This window comes from Saimiri boliviensis, chromosome 17 (assembly GCF_048565385.1).
Source record: "Saimiri boliviensis isolate mSaiBol1 chromosome 17, mSaiBol1.pri, whole genome shotgun sequence".
Taxonomy (NCBI): domain Eukaryota; kingdom Metazoa; phylum Chordata; class Mammalia; order Primates; family Cebidae; genus Saimiri; species Saimiri boliviensis.
This window is the reverse complement of record NC_133465.1, coordinates 51828723-51849293: the sequence shown is the minus strand read 5'-3', so window position 1 is coordinate 51849293 and position 20571 is coordinate 51828723. Positions and strand designations below refer to the sequence as shown.

General features: G+C 43.5%; 1 protein-coding gene and 1 long non-coding RNA gene across 11 annotated transcripts in view; both read left to right on the top strand.

Moving 5' to 3' along the window:
- KANSL1 (KAT8 regulatory NSL complex subunit 1) overlaps positions 1 to 20571 on the top strand; it is a 222142-nt gene that overhangs the window by 194418 nt on the left and 7153 nt on the right. For 4 of the 10 annotated variants that reach the window (XM_010330269.3, XM_010330270.3, XM_010330271.3 and 1 more), the window contains 7 exons: positions 11354 to 11536; positions 12018 to 12206; positions 12548 to 12696; positions 17781 to 17905; positions 18911 to 18968; positions 19179 to 19291; positions 20049 to 20301. In XM_010330269.3, the coding sequence (XP_010328571.1) occupies positions 11354 to 11536; positions 12018 to 12206; positions 12548 to 12696; positions 17781 to 17905; positions 18911 to 18968; positions 19179 to 19291; positions 20049 to 20301 (1070 nt within the window). The remainder of the gene's footprint in view (positions 1 to 11353; positions 11537 to 12017; positions 12207 to 12547; positions 12697 to 17780; positions 17906 to 18910; positions 18969 to 19178; positions 19292 to 20048; positions 20302 to 20571) is intronic. The other 6 variants (XM_003942421.4, XM_074388789.1, XM_074388791.1 and 3 more) reach the window with 3 other exon arrangements.
- LOC141581881 (uncharacterized) lies at positions 5 to 8459 on the top strand. Its single transcript, XR_012514683.1, has 2 exons — positions 5 to 311; positions 1925 to 8459. It is a non-coding gene; the product is annotated as an uncharacterized LOC141581881 (long non-coding RNA).

The following is a 20571-nucleotide window of genomic DNA, read 5'->3' as shown; positions in this document are numbered from 1 at the left end:
AAGAAAGACCCCCGACTAGAAAGTCTAACGAAAGAAACTGGAGAAAACTCTAGGTGAAAGAAAATCAGGGAAGGTCCAGTTGCAACTCAGATACTTTCATGGTAAAATTTTCTGTCAACGAAGTCTTCTCTTAGAATTTTGCAAAAAGACTGCAACAGATCTCCCAAACCAAAAAGTGCCACTAAAAGATTGCAAATTAATATGAGATTTCCTTCTAACTCCTCAAGTAGCTAGGAGGGATCTGGGCTCAGTTGCCTCTAGTCACAGTAATCTGGTCCTTAATACCGTTCGTATATCTTTAAAGATATTTTGTCTGGGCTGGGCACGGTTGCTCATGCCTGTAATCCCAGCACTTTGGGAGGCCAAGGCAGGTGAATCACTTGAGGTCAGGTATTCTAGACAAGCCTGACCAATCTGATGAAACCCGTGTCTCTACTAAATAAAAAAATTAGCCGGTCTTGGTTGTTCATGCATGTAATCCCAGCTACTTGGGAGGCTGAGGCAGGAGAATCACTTGAACCCTTTAGGCAGAGGTTGCAGTGAGCTGAGATTGCGCCATTGCTCTCCAGCCTGGAAGACGGTGTTACTCTGTCTCAAAAAAACAAAAATGTTTTGTCTGTGTGCCGTGATATGAAATAGCGATGGACAGCATTGTTCTAGGAGAATATCTTCATACTGGCATTTGTGTGGTAACATAATCGCTTTGCAGGGTGTAGATAATCACAAATCTTCATTGTTAGCTTGTACTGTCTTTGTAAAGTTTGCCTACCTGTTAAATATGTGTGTCTTACAGCCTTCCTTTCCCACCTCCCTTCCCATACCTGCACCTCTCACACTTGACAAACGTAGAGCATTTCTCTTGGCCATATTGAGTCTCACCATGGGTCTTGCCCCAGAGTACAAAAATGTTGAGGCCAGATGTGGCGGCCCATGCCTGTAATCCCATCACTTTGGGAGGCCGAGGCAGGCAGATCACTTGAGGTCAGGAGTTCAAGACCAGCCTGGCCAACATGGTGAAACCCTTTCTCTGCTAAAAATATAAAAATTAGTCAGGTATGGTGGCACATGTCTGTAATCCCAGTTACTTCGGAGGCTGAGGCGGGAGAATCGCTTGAACCTGGGAGGCAGAGGTCTCAGTGAGCTGAGGTCATGCCACTGCACTCCAGCCTGGGTGACAGAGCAAGACTGGTTAAATAAAAAAGACTTGATTTTTAAAATCCAGTTCTCAGCGCCTGAAGGAGAATCTCCCAGGTATTAAATAAAAAAAAGTTTTGCGTTTAAAAAATGAAGGTAGAGATATCTCACTCAGTAGAGTTCTGTCAACCAAGTCGTCTCTTGGAATTTTGCAAAAAGACTGCAACAGATCTACCAAACCAGAGGGTGCCACTAAAAGATTGCAACTAGGAGACTTCCCTGTAACTATTCAAGTGGTTAGGATGGGTTTGTGCTCATTGCACAGTTCTGTTCCTTATCTGTCTCAGAATAAATAGTAAGAGAGTTAATAAATAAAGTCTGATTAGCTAAATAAGTTTAAAAGATTTTTTTTTCAATGAATGAAGCTAAATATATTTACATGTCAAAATTTTGATAAAAATCTTTTTGAAGCTTATGTAATATTCAAGCAAATATAATCTTTACAGCCATCTGAAGTTGATTTTTTTTTTTTTTTTTTTTTTTTGAGACGGAGTTTCGCTCTTGTTACCCAGGCTGGAGTGCAATGGCGCGATCTCGGCTCACCGCAGCCTCTGCCTCCTGGGTTCAGGCAATTCTCCTGCCTCAGCCTCCTGAGTAGCTGGGATTACAGGCATGTGCCACCATGCCCAGCTAATTTTTTTTTTTTTTAGTAGAGACGGGGTTTCACCATATTGACCAGGATGGTCTCGATCTCTTGACCTCGTGATCCACCCGCCTCGGCCTCCCAAAGTGCTGGGATTACAGGCTTGAGCCACCGTGCCCGGCTGAAGTTGATTTTTTTAAATTGCATTTCAATTAGGGGGTGCATGAGCAAAAACATTTTGAAACCACTATTCTAGATGGACTATAAGAAGCCAGCACTTTCATAATCTGTATTGGTTTCATTGAGTATTCACATAATCTCATGATCTTTTCCCAACCTACAGAAAGTAGGAATTTCCTCTCAAATCATTCATTCTGATTTGGTGGTGTGTGTTTGGTTTTTTTTTTTTTTTTTTTTTTTTTGGGTGGGGGGGAAACGAAGTCTCGCTCCCAGAGTGGAGTACGGTGACGTGATACTGGCTCACTGCAACTTCTGCCTCCCGGGCTCAAGTGATTCTCCTGCTTCAGCCTCCCAAGTGGCTGGGGCTACAGTTGCGCGCTACCATGCCCGGCTAATTTTTTTGTATTTTTAGTAGAGATGGGGTTTCACCATGTTGGCCAGGCTGGTCTCGAACTCCTAACTTCAGGTGATCTGCCCACCTCGACCTTCTAAAGTGCTGGGATTATAGGCATAAGTCACTGCACCTAGCCTACTGTGTTGTTTTATCTGTATGTTAATGAATTATGTTACAGCTGTTTTGCATATTTGCTTTCTGTTAAATTTTAGGGGCCAGGCACAGTGGCTCACACCTGTAATCCCAGCACTTTGGGAGGCCAAGATGGGTGGATGGCCTGAAGGCAGGAGTTTGAGACCAGGCTGGTCAACATGGCAAAACACCATCTCTACTAAAAATACAAAAATTAGCCACACCCAGTTAATTTTTGTGTTTTTAAATTTTGTATTTTCTGAGTAGCTGGCACGTGCCTGTCGTCCCAGCTACTCAGAATGCTGAGGTGGGAGGATCTGCTGAGCCCAGGAAGTCTTAACTGCAGTGAGCCATGATCGAGCTGCTGCACTCCAGCCAGGGCAACGGTAGTGAGATCCTGTCTCGGGTTGGGGGGAGATGTAATTTTCTTTAGGATAAGGGCTCCATGCTGTTCTTCATAATACCTCTCAGATAGACTGTTAAGTTTTTGATAGGAGAATAACTGAGATAGGAGTCTAAGGAATGAAAAGAATTAGATGGGATGTAAGATTTACTTGCTGGTATGAGAAAAAAACATAGAGGTGAGTGGGCCTATGAACTTACTTTTTTAAATTTATTTTTTAGAGACAGGGTCTTGCTCTGTGCGCTAAGCTGGAATGCAGTGGAGTGATGATGACTCTCACTGCAGCCTTGACTTCTGGGCTCAAGCGATCCTCCCACCTCAGCCTCCTAAGTATCTGGGACTACAAGTATGCACCACCACAACCAGCTTTTTTAAAAAATTTTTTTAATTTTTAAAGATGGGGTCTTACTATATATTGCCCAAGCTGGTTTTGAAATTCATAAACTCAGGTGATCTACTCATCTTCATCTTGGCCTCCCAGAGTGCTGGGATCACAGGTGTAAGCCACCATGCCTCGACTGAACTTTTTCTTCAAGGGGCCATATGGTAAATACCTTAGGCTTTTCAAGCCATGTAATTGATGTCGGTTCATGTCACAACTGCTCAACCCTGTCATTGTCACACAAAAGCAGCCATGGACAATATGTGAACAAATGGACCTGCTTGTGTTCCAACAAAAGTTTATTTATAAAAACAGTCATTGCCAACTCTTATCCTAGAGAGAATCTCTCTAATTGACAGTTGATCAAACATTAGCTAACTGTAATCCCCTGTTATGTATCTGTTCTTTAAATGATTGAATTTCTGGCCACCTATATCCAGTAGATACCAGAATTTTTGGCTTTTGTTACCAAAACCCCCTCTGACAGTGATAAGGATGTTGTGTATTATTCCTGCTGCCATGTGATTTCTTGTAAGAGAAAGGAAACAGAAAACCTGGAACACATGGATAGTCAGGAGTTGGTGGAGCAATAAATAAACCTGAACACAATGAGTGGAAAACCCTAAAACATTATCCTCTGTGCTTCAGATTCCAGAGCCACTGACTTTTACCTTCCCTTGGCATTTGATGCAACTGCAGTTATTATTTGTATAGTATTTTACAGTTTATAGTACTCTTCTCATATTTGTCCATTTGCTTTTTTCAGAAATCTTTTTTGTTTTTTTTTTTTTTGAGGTGGAGTCTCACTCTGTCACTCAGGCTGGAATGCAGTGGTATGATTTTGGCTCACTGCAGCAAGGATTTCCCAGGATCGGGTGATCCTCTGCTTCAGTTTCCTGAGTAACCAGAGTTCAGGTGCACAGCACCACATCTGGCTAATTTTTTGCATTTTTAGTAAAGAAGAGGTTTCACATGTTGCCCATGTTGGTCTCAAACTCTTGGGTTCAAGTGATCACCCACCTTGACTTCCCAACGTGCTGGGATTACAGGCATGAGCCACCATGCCCTGCCCAGAAATCTTGTAAGGTGTTACTTAGTTTTAGTGCTCAAAGAACAGGCTTGGTAAGCTTGTGGCTTATCTAAAACTAAATGGCTGATGAGTTTGAATGCCCTCACAGTTCAAACCCAGATCATCTGATGTCTGTCCTTCCTTTTGCTGTATTTCAAATTCCTTTCCAGACAGATTATTCAGAGAAACCAGATTTTTACCCTTTCTGGGATTCTGTCTACAGACAGAGCCACCAGGAAGACTTAGGAACATTTGTTGGGTTATTCTCTGAATTACTATGTTGAATCATATAGTCTCATATTTTAAGAAGGACAGGAAGCCCTGACACTTCAAGTGCCTGCTCATTGGATATTACCTGCTCAACACAACATCATTTTTTTGTCAACAGCATTACCACATACAGTTGCAGATAATCTCCCCAACCCTCAAATATACCCAGACCGTGTGTCTGTCAGTTCCTGTTCCATCATACAGCAGCTCTACTAAGAGATTGCATTTCCTCTGAACACTTTGTCCTGCTGACTGCATTACATCATAGATCTGACATGAATGCTGCCCTGCGGCATACCTTACACCTCCCACACCGTCATTCCAAGCAACTATAGGCAGCACTGAGGGGGAATGGAAAGAAAGATAGGGAACACTCCTTCTTTTCTAGTCTTTATGATTTTTATTTTCCTACCTCTAATCCTATTTTTCTATGTTTCACACACATACAAAGAGCTTCTAGCCATGGCCCTGGGGTTTGGATGAGAAAGTTGGTCATTAAATTCTCCTTAAAAGACTATGGAGGAAAAAAAAATACACACACACACACACCCACCCATGGAGGCCCTATGAACTATTTTATTTGCCTGTGGATTAATTACACTTCAGTGGGTTGATCTGAAGACCTGATTACCGTATCTAATAGTTTAATTTTGCTTAGATCCAAACAACTGCCACATTCAGAGTGCAGTCCATTTGGAAATTGGAAGACTCCCATGGTTGCAGAGATAGCCAACTCCAAAGGGCACCATTCACATAATATTCTTTGTAAATAATACCCCCCGAAGTATTGGGATTCCCTGTACATCACTGTAGAGTATAACAATAAGAGCAGCTTGGCATACTACTGTGTGGGTCAAGCACTTGTGTTGTAATATGCCTACTGGGCCACCCTTTACAACCTCTTCTCTAGAAGATGTTTAAAAGTGGCAGGATTTCCAACTTTTTTTTTTTTTCATAACAGGGTTAAAAATGATTTTGACTCATTAATTTCTGTGGATGGTTAGTTACATTTATATCAAATGTAAATGTAGAAATTGAATGTGATACTTTTCTCTGGCCCCATATGACAGATTTTTTTTTTTTTTTTTAAGTAGAGTTTTAATGCTGTTTCCTATCCAGTTTGTGTAGTTTGTTAGAATGACAACCAACTGCTGCTCTTCATCCTGGAGTTATGTCTCACACCTTGACTGTACCTCAACCACTCTCATTGTGTTTTGGTGATAGAAATTGAGAGACTGTTAGAGCCAACTCTGCCTGGCTGTGGAAGGTAGAGAGACTAGAGTATAATAACCTGTTAGTATTCCAAGAGGAGGGGGGCCTTTGCTTTCTTCATCATCTCAAGTAATAAGTCCGTTTAATCCTTAGTTGGAAATGCAGAGGATATATAACCTTGGGGAAAATCTTGTTAACTTTGTAAAAGGGGCTTAATAAGAGCACCACCTGCTGGCCATGAAGATCTATGGTATTTTGAGAGAGCTTGCCAAACCCAGCAACTTCCCAGCAGGAGGAAAAAGCATTACAAAACACCCTTAAAAAGTGCGCCTGAGAAAATGGTGGAAAGTAATGAGCCAGATAGCCAGGTGAATCATGGAATGTCACACCTTAGTGATCCTGAAGTCGTCAGGGTCTTCTCATTCGTCTTTCATTTTGTTTGAGGAGATAATAACTTAAGGATGACATTAGTAATTCGTCTTATTTTCCTGGTAAGGATCTACATCCTTTTCTCTAAAAATAGCAGTGCACCTATGTGGGTATGGAATATAGGAAGACCTCTAGCTGAATGGATCCCTGTAGTGTTCTCTTCCATTTCATGTCCCATTCTTTGCTTATTTTCAGGTCCCATATCCAGTCTGTTTCAGATTTTAAACTTTACAAAACCTAGATATTATCACCTATTAGTATGTGAACTCAGACCAGCAATTCCTGAGAGATCTTTTCTTTTCTTTTTTTTTTTTTTTTGTTGTTGACCAGGAGATTTAACTCCCCGAGCAATTAAAAGGCAACACAGCAAACTTGTATTTTTGTTGTTGTTGTTTTAAATTTTCCGCAAATGTCTAACAAAGTTTAGCAGCTGGAGTTCCTTAAACTGTTTATACTGGGTTTAAAGAGGAATTGCTCTTGATTCTGCTTTAATATGTCAACTCAACGGCACAAGGTAGTGTTACATGACTTGGGTTCTACAATATGCCAACTTGTATTGAAGAGCATTTAGTTGAGGGAAAGTATTTAGGAGTGGAGTTTCAATTGAAGTCACCTAGCAATCATACAATCTAGCGGTAACTAATAGATGTCTTTTCTTGTGCCTGCTCAAATTAATTGATAGTAACTGTCTAGAGTTATTTAATGTATTGTTTGGGAAGAATCTGAGGTCTCCAGTCAGCAGGAAAGACAGCTTGGAAAGACAGCTGTTTGGAGCAGAGGGTTAGAGAATGTATGCTAGAATGTTGCTAGCCCTAATCTAGCCCCACTGCCTCATTTCACAGGAGGTGGAACTAAAGCCCAGCTTAGTGATTGGTTCTTGCTTTCTCCTTCTACTTAGTGATAGAACCAGGACCTGAATCCAGGCCTACTTATTTCTAGTCATTGCTGATTTCACTATAACCAGTTCTCTCAAGTCCCTGTTCGTTTTTTTCCCTGGCTTCATTTTCAGGTTTGGGAGAACAATGGGGGAAAATAAAAGGAAAAAATAAAATCTGTGCTTTTGGAGTCCATTACATGTATACACAAAATATACACAGCCTTTGCCAAGTGGGAGAACTGTTCTGCTGACAAAGGGGTGTTGTGGGATGGACAGGAAGTGACTGTCTCTCCTTTCTTGAGTCTCTTTTATATATTCTAGCTCAGCCCAGCTTTCAGATTGTTCTACAGGGCTGAGTGCTTCCAGACAATGCTTTATTTCCTAGGATTTGGTATAGCTGAGTTTGTTTTTAAGTATGGGAAAGAATGAGGATGAAAAACATTTGAGAAGACAGCAGTGTCCTCAGAGATTGTGTCTTTACACTTGGACAGGTAGCAAATGTTTGTTTTCATTAAAACTTTAATAGTTTTCCTAATGTGTTTCACTGTCATAAAGCCCAGGAGAATATTCTTAGAGAAATTGTGGAGCTGAGGCTGCTCACCAACTGGGAAAAATCATTCCTGAGAATATTAGCCTTTTTTTCCCCCCCCACTCAGGAATATCTTTATTCCAGTTCTAGAAGGCCTAACATTCAGTGTCATGAAATCATCTGTACCATAGGCAGGCATGGCTCCATTTCTTTTAAACTGCAGAACTGACTTGAAAAATATCTTGTACTGTCTGTCTATTTATTGGGAATAATTTGAGAAATAACAGATTTTGCTACAGAATCTTCTCCATCCCCTGGGTCAGTGAGTAGCTTCAAGGTATATCGTCTAAGAGTATGAATTATTTAGGGTTGTATAATCCTGAGTTTGAATGTTGGTTGTTACTTGTTTAACTGTGTAACCTTGGACAGAGTTAATGTACCTTTCTGCATCTGTTTCCTATCGTTAAAATAAGCATAATGGTGCTTGGCTCATGGAACCGTTATGAAGATTAAGTGGCAGACACATGTTGATAAACACACAGTGTTTGCCAAATAATAATGGGTTCAGTAATGTTAATCTGGACCTCTCCTCCCTGCTTTCTTACCCCCAGTTCAGATTGAGCATATCCTCTATGCTACCTGGGAGCCAAAACCCCATAAGCTTTTAGAAAATATATTAGGCAATATAAATTTTTAATAATTCTAGAAGACATGCCATCATTGACTGGAATTTGTAATGATTTTTGAAAGATGGAAAAAAGACGAGATAACTATGGAGAAATAAATAGAAAAACAGCCCAAAGAATATGCCAGGAGTAAGTTACTGTGAGGTGGGAGCTGTTTAGAGGAGGTTTTTGACCCAGAATTAAAGGGCAGAAGGAGTAGTGATAGGACCTGGGCCTCCCAGGTTCAAGTGAGTCTCCTGTCTCAACCTTCTGAGTAGCTGAGATTACAGATACCCACCAGCATGCCTGGCAAATTTTTTTATTTTTAGTAGAGATGGGGTTTTACCACGTTGGCCAGGCTGGTCTCAAACTCCTGACCCTTGTGATCCGCCCACCTCAGTCTGGGTGATAAATCTGGACTCATTTTGGAATAGCTAGGTTAGATTTTCCTTTCCTGTCCTCTTACCCCACCGGTGCCTTCTTCCTTCAAGTAGTGGTGTTTCATTCTATTCTGAAGCAGTGGGGAGGGACTCTGGCTGGAACTTTTGAGCATGCCCCAGGTGGTTACTGATGAGCAGGAGGAACTGGGAAGTGAGGAAAAATGTGCTGGCCTTTAGATTTAAATATTCCTGGAAAGCTTTGCAGAAGCCTGAAAACAGATTCACACCTGTATCCATGGTGGTGAGCTGTCAGAATATTGAAAACATAAAAAGAAAAATATAAAAGTTATATCACCAGAGGTTCTAGTCAGAGTAATAGGCAAGAAGTAAAATAGAATACAGATAGGAACTGGGTGTGGTGGCTCATGGCTGTAATCCCAACACTTTGGGAGACTGAGGTGGGCGGATCACAAGGTCAGGAGTTTGAGACCAGCCTGGCCAACGTGGTAAAACCCCATCTCTACTAAAAATAAAAAAATTTGCCAGGCATGGTGGTGAGTGTCTGTACTCTCAGCTACTCAGGAGGTTGAGACAGGAGACTCACTTGAACCTGGGAGGCAGAGGTTGCAGTGAGCCGAGACCACACCATTGCACTCCAGCCTGGGTGACAAGAAGAAGACACCATCTCAAAAAAATAAAATAAAGCAGATCAGAAAGTAGATGATTTACTTAAGTCTGTAGAAAATCCTACTGAATAAACAAGAGAAGGCCTATAATGAAGTAATTTCACAGGCTACAAGGTTATTATATAGCAATTTTATTGTATTTCTATATACTAATAATGAAGAACTGGAAATGGAAATTTTAAAAGGTATTATCTTTCCATCTGAGACTTTGTCAGCCTGGCTTTCACTGTCCATATTTCTCTAAGTATTTGGTCAAAACCATTTAACAAGTCTCTTAGTTCTAAACTTTTCCTCATCTTCCTGTCTTCTTCTGAGCCTGCAGACTCTTCGTTTCTGCCCATCAGAAAACATTCATTCTTAGGAATAAACTTAACAAAGATTTAAGACCTGTATGTTGAAAATTACTGAACACTGCCGAGAGAAAATCAAGACAAACCTAAATGAAAGAGAGATACCACATCAGTAGATTGAAAGATTCAGTGTTGATGGCAGAACAGATGGAAGTTCTAAGCTGATCTATATAGAGTCAGTGTAATACCACAAGTTTTGTTGTTGTTTTTTGCAAAAGCTTAAAAGGCAAAAACCAACCGCTACCAAGTAAGAAAGAAAATGATTCCGTCTTAGACAACACCGGATATTAGAATACATGGAAGAATAGCTTTAAATGTTTAAGAGGAAAATGGTTTAAATCTAGAACTTCATTTCCTAAAGGAATTACTCAAGGATACATTCTTGAGGAAACTCTAAGAAAATGGAAAGATAAGAAACAGCATTTGGGAGGCCGAGGCGGGTGGATCACGAGGTCAAGAGATCGAGACCATCCTGGTCAACATGGTGAAACCCCGTCTCTACTAAAAATACAAAAAATTAGCTGGGCGTGGTGGCGCATGCCTGTAATCCCAGCTACTCAGGAGGCTGAGGCAGGAGAATTGCCTGAACCCAGGAGGCAGAGGTTGCGGTGAGCCGAGATCGTGCCATTGCACTCCAGCCTGGGTAACGAGAGCAAAACTCCGTCTCAAAAAAAAAAAAAAAAAAAAAAAAAAGAAACAGCATAGAAAATAATTCAGTTCAAAAGATACTGATTTGTGATATTGAACATTAACTAGTCAGCTAAAAATCCCCAATAATCTCATGATGGGAATTGGCTGGGCAGCAGTGGAAGGAAGGAGAGTGGTATGTAGTTCTTATTTGGAGAGAGGATATAGTACTCAGTACAGTGCCTGATAAGACAGACAGTGAATATTGTTGAATTGCATCCTAATTAACTCTATATTGATAGAAGTAGGCTTAAATATGGTTTTTTTTTTTGTTTTGTTTTGTTTTGTTTTGTTTTGTTTTTTTTGAGACGGAGTTTCGCTCTTGTTACCCAGGCTGGAGTGCAATGGCGCGATCTCGGCTCACCGCAACCTCCGCCTCCTGGGCTCAGGCAATTCTCCTGCCTCAGCCTCCTAAGTAGCTGGGATTACAGGCACGCGCCACCATGCCCAGCTAACTTTTTGTATTTTTAGTAGAGACGGGGTTTCACCTTGTTGACCAGGATGGTCTCGATCTCTCGACCTCGTGATCCACCCGCCTCGGCCTCCCAAAGTGCTGGGATTACAGGCTTGAGCCACCGCGCCCGGCCCTAAATATGTTTTTCAATCTCTAGAATAGAAACAGGATGTTAATTTTCAAACCAATAAAGTCAACAAACAAGGATACAAGAACAAAAACTCCCATCAACCAAAACAAAAAGGTGTTTTGTTTTGTGTCTTTCCCCTTGGGAATTGAAAGTAAAAAGCACAAGTGACCTGCTTGCAAATAGAAGAATGACCTTCAGTAATGTTCACATAAACAGATCTTCCATATGACAGCACTTCTCTGCCAAGTGTCAGGCCACTGGGCAAATTAAAGAAGGGTGGGGTGTAGGTCTTGAACACTAGAGAGGCCAGGTGTTTGGACTAACCTGTAGCATTTTGTTTCTTGCAGATGTTCCCACAAGCCTGCATTTCCAGAGCATGCTGAAATCTCAGTGGCAGAACAAGCCTTTTGACAAAATCAAACCTCCCAAAAAGTTATCGCTTAAGCACAGATCACCCATGCCGGGCAGTCTGCCAGATCCAGCTCGTAAGGACAGGCACAAATTGGTCAGCTCCTTCCTAACAACAGCCAGTAAGTGTCAGGGAGCCAGGAAGTTCCCCAGTGTCAGTGATTTTTCATTCCTTTTATATTCTCAAATGTGTAGTTTGCATGCATATTGGGGTTGGGAGAGGCAGTTGACTGATACAAACTCAGCTCACAGTGACTGCTGCTGCTTGTGTTGGATGCTCTCAGATGGACTTCGGGAGCTGTTGTAGACACCATGGATCTTGGGGCAAAACCCAAAATGCTCAGTGAACACCCAGCCATGGGATGACGTTGGGTTCATCTACGTGCAGGCTGTCTTCTGTATCCTGGTGTCATGTTTCTCTGGTTCTGGGCTCCTTGTGCCTATCCTAGCCATTCTGCTATTTACTAGAAATTACAGTCCTGAAGGACTGTCCTGCTGCCCTGGGTATACAGTATTGGCCTAGAGAGAACTCGAGAACTCGGAACTCAAACAAAATATTTGAGAGAACATATTTCACAGCTCTTTTTCTGTTCCCCTCTTCAGAGCTGTCCCATCACCAAACCCGGCCTGACAGGACCCACAGGCAGCACTTAGACGATGTGGGGGCCGTGCCCATGGTGGAGCGAGTGACAGCGCCAAAAGCAGAGCGCTTGCTCAACCCACCGCCACCCGTGCATGACCCAAATCACAGCAAAATGAGATTGCGAGACCATTCATCTGAGAGAAGTGAAGGTAGGGCCAGGCCCATGGCACCTCTACCTGCAACTGCTCCTGCTCAGGGCTTTCTGGGGCAGCTTAGGCTTCTCTTAATTGCCCCCAGCTTTGTCCTTCACTTTCTAGGAAGGCAGAGTAGAGGGATGCTACTGCTTCTAAATGCAGGTCACTTCTTAACTGCTACAGCAACTTCTGCCTTGCCCCTACTTCCCACAACTAGTGTGCTTCACCTTTTTATCCTCTAGGCGTAGAAAACATTTTTTGCCTTTAGTGTGTATTGCTGCCATTCCAGGCTTGTGTTAGAAGTAACGTTGGTTAAGATAACCATGTATTTCTCTCTTTTCTGTTGACTTCTGCAGTGTTGAAGCATCACACAGACATGAGCAGTTCGAGCTACTTGGCAGCCACCCACCATCCTCCACACAGTCCCTTGGTGCGACAGCTCTCCACCTCATCAGACTCCCCGGCACCCACTAGCTCTAGCTCACAGGTTACAGCCAGCACATCGGTAAGTACCTGTGTGGGGTTGGTCGGACAGCCCCTCTGCAGGTCACAACTCACTCAAGTGGCTCCAGAGGACAGTGTAGAGAGTGGGTTATAAAGACCAGGGCATTTATGAGAACTCAGCTCATCATTATGTATGTATGTATGTACCATTTTAAAGTCAAAGTCACGGTACTTGACCTCCTGTTGTTTTCCTTCAGTTGTTTTTCACAGTAGAGATGGATTTATGCTGAGCCATCCATAGAAAGCTTGATGCAGAGACAAACTCTTAAGGTGACCTGTGACTATTCAAGATCTGTTGGACTAAGTTTTACACAGGACTCAACAATTCCATGGCCCTAACCCTGTTGGCCCAAGAAGTGAACATGAGAGGAGGGGTAGAGGGGAGATTCCCATGGGCATTGGAAGCAGTGTTTGACTTCCTTGGTTTTACTCTCCGGGTGAGTGGAGGTGGAGGACTAAGAATAAACATTGGGCATGAGGATACCAGAGGGGAAGGGAAGGGAGAAGGCAGAGTCCGTGCTTTTTAGGTACACAGAGCAGGTAGATCCAACAGGCTCCATGGCAGAACACTTGGCATGCACACACCATATTTTACAGTACTACCACACTTCATCTGGAAGCAGTTTGCACAGCTATTCCAGATGCATTTCCTTTAATTTCATTCTAATATTTTAATTCCTCAAGTATGCCCTCTTGAACATATATACCTATAGCTGCTGTGTACCTACTGTAAGATTCTTTTGTATAATAATTATTATGATGGTAATGGTGATAGTAAAACTCCACAACTGGAATGTTTATTGAACACTTACTACATGCCAGTGCTCAGTGATTTACATGTGTTACGTGTTATAATGCCTTTTGAGATGTAGGTTGGTACTGTGGATTTCATTTTTTATGCATGAGAACTGTCAAGGCAGCTTGTGAGGGTTATAATTATGATTCAGACTCAGGCAGTCTGACTGCAGAGCCAGCTCTGTTGCCATTACACTACACAGGCTAAGCCTGAGTGAGTATAGGAGAGGCAAGCTAGGAAGTTCCTTCAGAGCCTAGATCAGGAAACTTCTAAGCTCACAAAATGTACTCACTAGGCTCCTGTGATCAGGTAGGAATTCACATTGTTCTCTCTTTGCTCTTACAAATCAATCTTTTCCAAATGGTCTCTTTGCTTTTCCTCCTCCTTTACCTCCTTCACCCACAGATTTTATCTAAATATGTGTGTGGCATTCCTTACATACTCAGTTATCCAGCAGCAAAGGGTTTCAGATAACCAAAGTTATATAAAAGAGAGTCTAAACTAATCCTGATAGAAAATCTGAACTCACAGATTCAGGACTTGGTGAGTACTTCAGTGTATTTCTGTGTCTGGAGAATTATAACTTAGGCCTGGATCACTTGAAATTTTTACTTACTATTTATTGAGTAAAAATCTTATGTATAGCACTATGCTAACCCCTGAGGCTCTCAAAAGACTCTGGATTTAATTTAAAAGAAAGAAAATAGGCCAGGCACAGTGGTGCACACCTGTAATCCCAGCACTTTGGGAGGCTGAGGTGGGTGGATCACTTGAAGTCAGGAGATTGAGACCAGCCTGGCCAATATGGTGAAACCCCGTCCCTACTAAAAATACAGAAATTGCTGGGTGTGGTGGCATGTGCCTGTAGTCCTAGCTATTCAGGAGGCTGAGGCAATAGAATCACTTGAACCCAGGAAGCAGAGGCCAGTGAGTGGAGAACATGCCATTGCACTCTAGCCTGGGCATTGCATCGAGACTCTGTCTCAAAAAAAAAAAAAAGAAAGAAAGAAGATAGGCCAAATACAGCAGGCTATCAGTATCTGTGGTGGAGATTGGTTCCAGGACCTCCCATAGATAGCAAAAATCTATAGTTGCTCAACATCCCTAATATAAAGTGGGATAGTATTTGCATATACCCTATGCATATGCTTTAAGTCCCATGTACTTTAAATCATCTCCAGATTACTGACAATACCTAATATAGTGTATGTGCTATATAAATAGTTGCTATGCTGTATTGTTCAGGGAATAATGACAAGAAAAATCTGTACATGTTCAGTACAGACAAAATTTTTTCCCCCAAATATTTTCAATCTATAATTGGTTGAACCAGTGGATACCGAGGGCCAACTCTCCTTAAAATCAAGTAAGGAAGCCAGAGGACACTGGAGAAATGGTAGAGGAGAAGAGGGAGTGTTTGTGTCAGTGCTTCCCACAAGCCTATAGCTGCATCAGAATCCCCTCAGCAGTTTAAAAAAAAAATAGAACCAATGGATACAGAGGGCCAGCTGTCCTTAAAATCAAGTAAAGAAGCCAGAGGACACTGGAGAAACAGTACAGGAGGAGAGGGAGTGTTTGTGTCAGTGCTTCCCACAAGCCTGTAGCTGCATCAGAATCCCCTCATCAGTTTTAAAAAAATAAAACCGGGCCGGGCGCGGTGGCTCAAGCCTGTAATCCCAGCACTTTGGGAGGCCGAGGCGGGCGGATCACGAGGTCGAGAGATCGAGACCATCCTGGTCAACATGGTGAAACCCCGTCTCTACTAAAAATACAAAAAACTAGCTGGGCGTGGTGGCGCTTGCCTATAATCCCAGCTACTTAGGAGGCTGAGGCAGGAGAATTGCCTGAACCCAGGAGGCGGAGGTTGTGGTGAGCCGAGATCGCGCCATTGCACTCCAGCCTGGGCAACAAGAATGAAACTCCGTCTCAAAAAAATAAATAAATAAATAAATAAAACCAGTCAAACACACACTTCTAAAGATCTGATCTGTTGCTGGGTGTGAGAGTGCAGGCCTATAGCCTCAGCTACTCAGGAAGATCTCTTCAGCCCAGGAGTTTGAGTCCAGCCTGGGCAACGTAGTGAGACCTCAACTATTAAACAAACAAACAAAAGATTTTGATTTTATAAAAGAGGGTGGGCGTCCTAGAACCCTTTTTTTTTTTTTTTTTTTTTTTTTTTAAATACTCTTAATCTTGCTTCTGATACACAGGCAAGTTTGGGAACCAGTTTGATTCTCATCACCTGCTCTCTACCTCAGGCTCTAAATAGGAGGAGAGTAGTTGATTTAGACCAAAAGAGTAGCTGACAGAATGGGGGGCGGTGGGTGTCTAGGTGGAGATTAAGTTACAGGGCCCATTGAACCATCCCACAACTTGCTCTAGTCTCTTTCTTGAAGGTACTAACAAGCCCAAGAAGATTCAGGGAAAGTATATACCTGTTTGTGCCAGCAGTTTCATTTATTGTTGAGCAAGATACTGGGAAGGCTCTCTCTCTTAAGGCTTTCTTAAGATGCAGTTCTTGTAGTGGGATGTATAATTTCAGCAGAACTGTGGCAGTGGCAGAGACCTTTTGAGTATGAGATCGCTAACCCTCAGCCACAGAACTCAAGACAGCCAAGATCCCCAAAAGTCTGTTCAACCATTTTGGTTAAGTAAATTTCTGAGGTCATTGACAGTCATCTGATTTGATAGAGAAAGAAATTGAAATGGTCATCTGCAGTTATAAATGACAGTGGCTGAAACTCTGGCCCAGGAAACACTGACTTTTAACATTCTCTGAGAATGTCCTAAGATGATAAGGAGGAATAAATGGTATCTCACCCTTCAGGAACAGAGGATAGAGTGGTTAGTTGTAGGGGACTCCTTCCTCCACTAACCCCTTCCCTGTGGGCTAACCACACTTGGTGGTTTAGGTGTAAATGCAGCCTCTTAGGTGTTTTTCAGCTGTTTGTTGCCATGGGAACGTGTTTGTTATCCCACTGTTTCCCTCTGGCCTCTCACAGCTCAGTTGCTGTGACTTAAAGCAGGATCACCAATAACCAGGCATCTGGGTCATTGGGTTGAAGCTGAGTAGTGACCATAGCAGCTGCTCACACTTAGGAGTCAGACTCCAACAGGATAGGATATTAGCTATCTGGGCAGCAGCAGTTAGCCTTTTTCTTCCATCTAAGAGACTAAGCCATTTACTTCAGTGGTCTCCCAACTACTGTAGAGGCCTGCCTCTCCCTCTGATACTGGATCCTTGGAAGTCTTATTTTTCTAAGAGTTTGGTCTTCTCAACTTCCTATAGAAGCAAATATCCTTTCTCCAGGAGTGTGAGGTATAGTCAGGTTCTCCTCTTCAGTTTCCCTCCATCTCCTTTGATACAGCTAGAAAGCTCTCAGCTCTATCCCCAAGAATAATTCCAAAGAGGGGAAATCACTTAAAGACTCAGCAGATGGTGGGTGCACATTTAGCTGAAGAGTTCAGATATTCAAGCAGGTGCATTCATGACAACAAAGGTTAGATGATTTATTGAGATGGGCCTATCCTTTGGACATCTTTCAGGATAAGATTTCAAGCACTGCTTTTAGGGGAGGGCCACTATGAGTCTGAGTCATAAATGGGGATAAAGGAGGGAAACTAGGATTTTTAAAGTAGAGGGGGTTAATAGAGGTCTATATGGAGTAGGAACCCCAACAGTTAAGATCCCAGGTACCCAACCCTATGAAATTTAACCAATCTCTTTACACGAGTCCATGAAGGAAGAGGGTGACCGGTGGGACTTATGAATGGGAATAACTCCTCACAACTTCCTAGTATTTCTCTGTGAGGTTTTTGCTGTTGTAGTCTGACTCCTAGGTGGGAGCAGCTGCTGTGGTCACTCAGCTTTTTTTTTTTTGAGACGGAGTTTTACTCTTGTTACCCAGGCTGGAGTGCAGTGGCACGATGTTGACTCACCGCAACCTCTGCCTCCTGGTTTCAAGCAATTCTCCTGCCTCAGCCTCCTGAGTAGCTGGGATTACAGGCATGTGCCACTATGCCCAGCTAATTCATTGTATTTTTAGTAGACACGGGGTTTCACCTTGTTGACCAGGATGGTCTCGATCTCTTGACCTCGTGATCCACCCGCCTCGGACTCCCAAAGTGCTGGGATTATAGGCGTGAGCCACCGCGCCTGGCCTGGTCACTCAGCTTTAACCCAAGGACCCAGATGCCTTGTTACTGGTGATCTTGCTTTATGTCTTGGATGAATGATTTGATGTCTATAAAATTGTGCCTCCCTTTTAAACTTAACTTTTATCTTACAGCAGCAGCCAGTAAGGAGGAGAAGGGGAGAGAGCTCATTCGATATTAACAACATTGTCATCCCAATGTCTGTTGCTGCAACAACCCGCGTAGAGAAACTGCAATACAAGGAAATCCTTACTCCCAGGTAGAAGCTTGGAATAGTTGGCTCCTCTCCCCATTCTTCCTGTTATTGCCTTTTCCCTCTTCTCTTCTGACCAGGCTTAGAGCCCTAGTCTTTTGTTCTCTCTTCTCATTAAAAGAAATTCTGCCGGGCGCGGTGGCTCACGCCTATAATCCCAGCACTTTGGGAGGCTGAGACGGGTGGATCATGAGGTCAAGAGATCGAGACCATCCTGGTCAACATGGTGAAACCCCGTCTCTACTAAAAATACAAAAATTAGCTGGGCATGGTGGCACACGCCTGTAGTCCCAGCTACTCGGGAGGCTGAGGCAGGAGAATTGCTTGAACCCAGGAGACGGAGGTTGCGGTGAGCCGAGATCGCGCCATTGCACTCCAGCCTGGTTAACAAGAGCGAAACTCCATCTCAAAAAAAAAAAAAAAGAAAGAAAGAAAGAAATTCTTTATCTGATAAGAGCGAAATTATTTCTGTATATAGTTCTCTCTCATTCCATTATAGGTATACACCAAACGAACCAGCAGTCACAACCTGGTAGGCTACTGACTTACTGGTCTAGGGACAGTTTTGTCAACACATACAGTATGTTTTATAATACTGAATTTGTTGTCAACATCAAAGCAGGATTTCATATAAAACTGTGTTTCCAGCTTTTACTGCCAAACAGAAAATGAGGCAGCCCTGGATATGCATTTCCATATGGGAGCAATCAGCTGGTCCTGAACAGTGGTGGTCCCCTTTAAACAGGTTTCTTTTCTTGAGTTTGTCACAGTGTCTCAGCCTCAGCCCACCCCAGGCCACTTCTCTAACTTCTGGCCTTCACAGGTATTTGAGTAGGTGGCTAATTTCACAGGCCTTCAGGGGTAAGGAGACAGCTGTGGTAGGGCAGAGCCTGCCCAGCAGAGAGCAGTGTCATGCAGGTGCAGGATTCTCATCCTTGCATGGACACTTTGACCCTGCCCTGGGTTGCAGCCTGCTTGCTATTTCATGATTGTCCGTTCTTGGTTTTGCAGCTGGCGGGAGGTTGATCTTCAGTCTCTGAAGGGGAGTGCTGATGAGGAGAATGAGGAGGTAATGGCATGGTCCTTCTCTTAGAAGAACACACGTGTACACGCGCGCACACACACTCCTCCCCCGCCCCCCCAGATGGTCTCAAGACCTTTGGGTGTCAAGTGCAAGCTCCTTGTATTCCTGTCGTGACTGGGAAGAGCCTAGAATGGGGTGGGACTGGTTCTTAACTCTAGGAGAAAAGAGGGGATTGATAAAGCTTCTCTGTTGCAGATTGAGGACCTGTCCGACGCAGCCTTCGCCGCCCTACATGCCAAATGTGAGGAGATGGAGAGGGCACGGTGGCTGTGGACCACAAGTGTGCCACCCCAGCGGCGAGGCAGCAGGTGATGGGGCAGGCATGGGTCCCCAGGGCCTGTGGAGTGAGGGTAGACAGGGAGTTCGGGCCCTACCTGAGTCTGTGGAATTGCTGCTGTCTCTTGGTTGGTCATCATATTCATCTACTGGCAGCGGGAAAGTGCTCAGAAGTTCCTTGGTGTTTGTTGGAACTAGTGGAGGTATAAGGAGCCAAGTGCTAGATCCTTGCTGAGGAGTCACCGTTCAATTCTGATAAATTCCCGTGATGTGTGCCAGTTGGGGGGTCATGGTAATTCAACCAGGGGAGCTTGGAAGGCCCCACTACAAGTTAACCTTCCTTTGGACAGTGGGCAGTGGCTTTGTGATGCCACTTGAAGGAACTGTCCCCCTTAGGTCCATCACTACCCAATCTCCATTTATTGTTAACAGTGGCAGAAACCCTCGGGATTCTCAAGTAGAAAGTTTTAGGGGCTCTTATTTTTACTTTTTTTTCTTTGACTACAGTTTTCAAAGTCTGCTAATCTCCCTAACCTCCTGAATTCAGTAGGCACTTTGATAGGGACTCTCCTTGGCATTGTTCAGCCATGGTTTTTTCTTGGGATGGTGGAAGTTTTATACCTACCCCTCCAGAGAGTAGTGGGAAGAATGGAATTGCTGGATCCTAAGGAAAATCTGTTAGTCTTCATTCACATCAGCCCCTTCAGTAGGGATGCTTTTTTCATGCCCTCTACCCCCATAAACAAACATATTTCCCAGGCACTCAGATTTGCATTCCTTGGTGTATAGGTCCTACAGGTCATCAGACGGCCGGACAACGCCCCAGCTGGGCAGTGCCAACCCCTCCACCCCCCAGCCTGCCTCCCCTGATGTCAGCAGTAGCCACTCTTTGTTGGAATACACCCATGGCCAGTCCCCTAGGAGCCCCATTAGCCCGGAACTGCACTCTGCACCCCTCACGCCTATGGCTCGGGACACTCCGAGACACTTAGCCAGTGAGGATACCCGTTGTTCCACGCCAGAGCTGGGGCTGGATGAACAGGTAAGGGACACAGCCTTTGTGTGGGGTTGGTGTGGTTAGAGATGGAACCAGGTAAGGACAGCACCTGCTAAAGAGGGATCTACATCATAAGCCATCTCCTCCTCCCTTTTGAAGGGACAAGGGGCTGCACTTAAATTGACCTCCTCAGCATCCAGTGGAACTGTACTGATCATTGTTAAAAAGGTTCCCACCCTATGAGGGGTGTTCCCCGACTACCTGGGGAACTCTAGATAATCTAGACTGGTCCTAGGCTCCAGGCCACAAGGTTTA